General features: G+C 52.4%; 1 protein-coding gene across 1 annotated transcript in view; it reads right to left on the bottom strand.

The window, feature by feature from the left end:
* PLEKHM2 (pleckstrin homology and RUN domain containing M2) overlaps positions 1 to 351 on the bottom strand; it is a gene marked incomplete at its 5' end in the record, with an annotated part of 15,906 nt that overhangs the window by 12,875 nt on the left and 2,680 nt on the right. Inside the window, 2 exon segments of the mRNA XM_018575416.1 lie at positions 43 to 142; positions 305 to 351. The exon segment at positions 305 to 351 is cut by the window's right edge and continues 8 nt beyond it. Coding sequence (XP_018430918.1) covers positions 43 to 142; positions 305 to 351 — 147 coding nt within the window.

Here is a 351-nt window from a genome sequence, read left to right as displayed (position 1 = left end):
TTGGGGGAAGGGGGGTGCTGCAATTTGTCGCGGTTCACTTACTTGTAGTAATATTTCTCTAACAGGCTTTGGTTCTCCTGGAACAGTCTCAGGTAACTCTCCAGGGAATTCTCATTGAGCGCCAGGTACAGCCAGGCCCGACCTGCCGGGAACATGTAAAGAAATAAACACGCGTGACACAGGGAACACGGTGCAGAGGATCCGAAGAACTGCCAATGAAAAGAAATGCAATACAAAATCCAAAAGACCTCTGCTGCCCCTCCCCCCACCACACCGGACCCAGATATGGCGGCTCGCTACTCACTGCGGCCCAGGAGAGTGGCCACATGTTCCTGCTCCTCGATTTGTTTT

The sequence above is a fragment of the Nanorana parkeri genome, unplaced genomic scaffold (genome assembly GCF_000935625.1).
Source record: "Nanorana parkeri isolate BGI_ZX_2015 unplaced genomic scaffold, ASM93562v1 scaffold3903, whole genome shotgun sequence".
NCBI classification, from domain to species: Eukaryota; Metazoa; Chordata; class Amphibia; order Anura; family Dicroglossidae; genus Nanorana; species Nanorana parkeri.
Note: the sequence above shows the minus strand (reverse complement) of the source record. Positions and strands in the feature narration are given on the sequence as shown.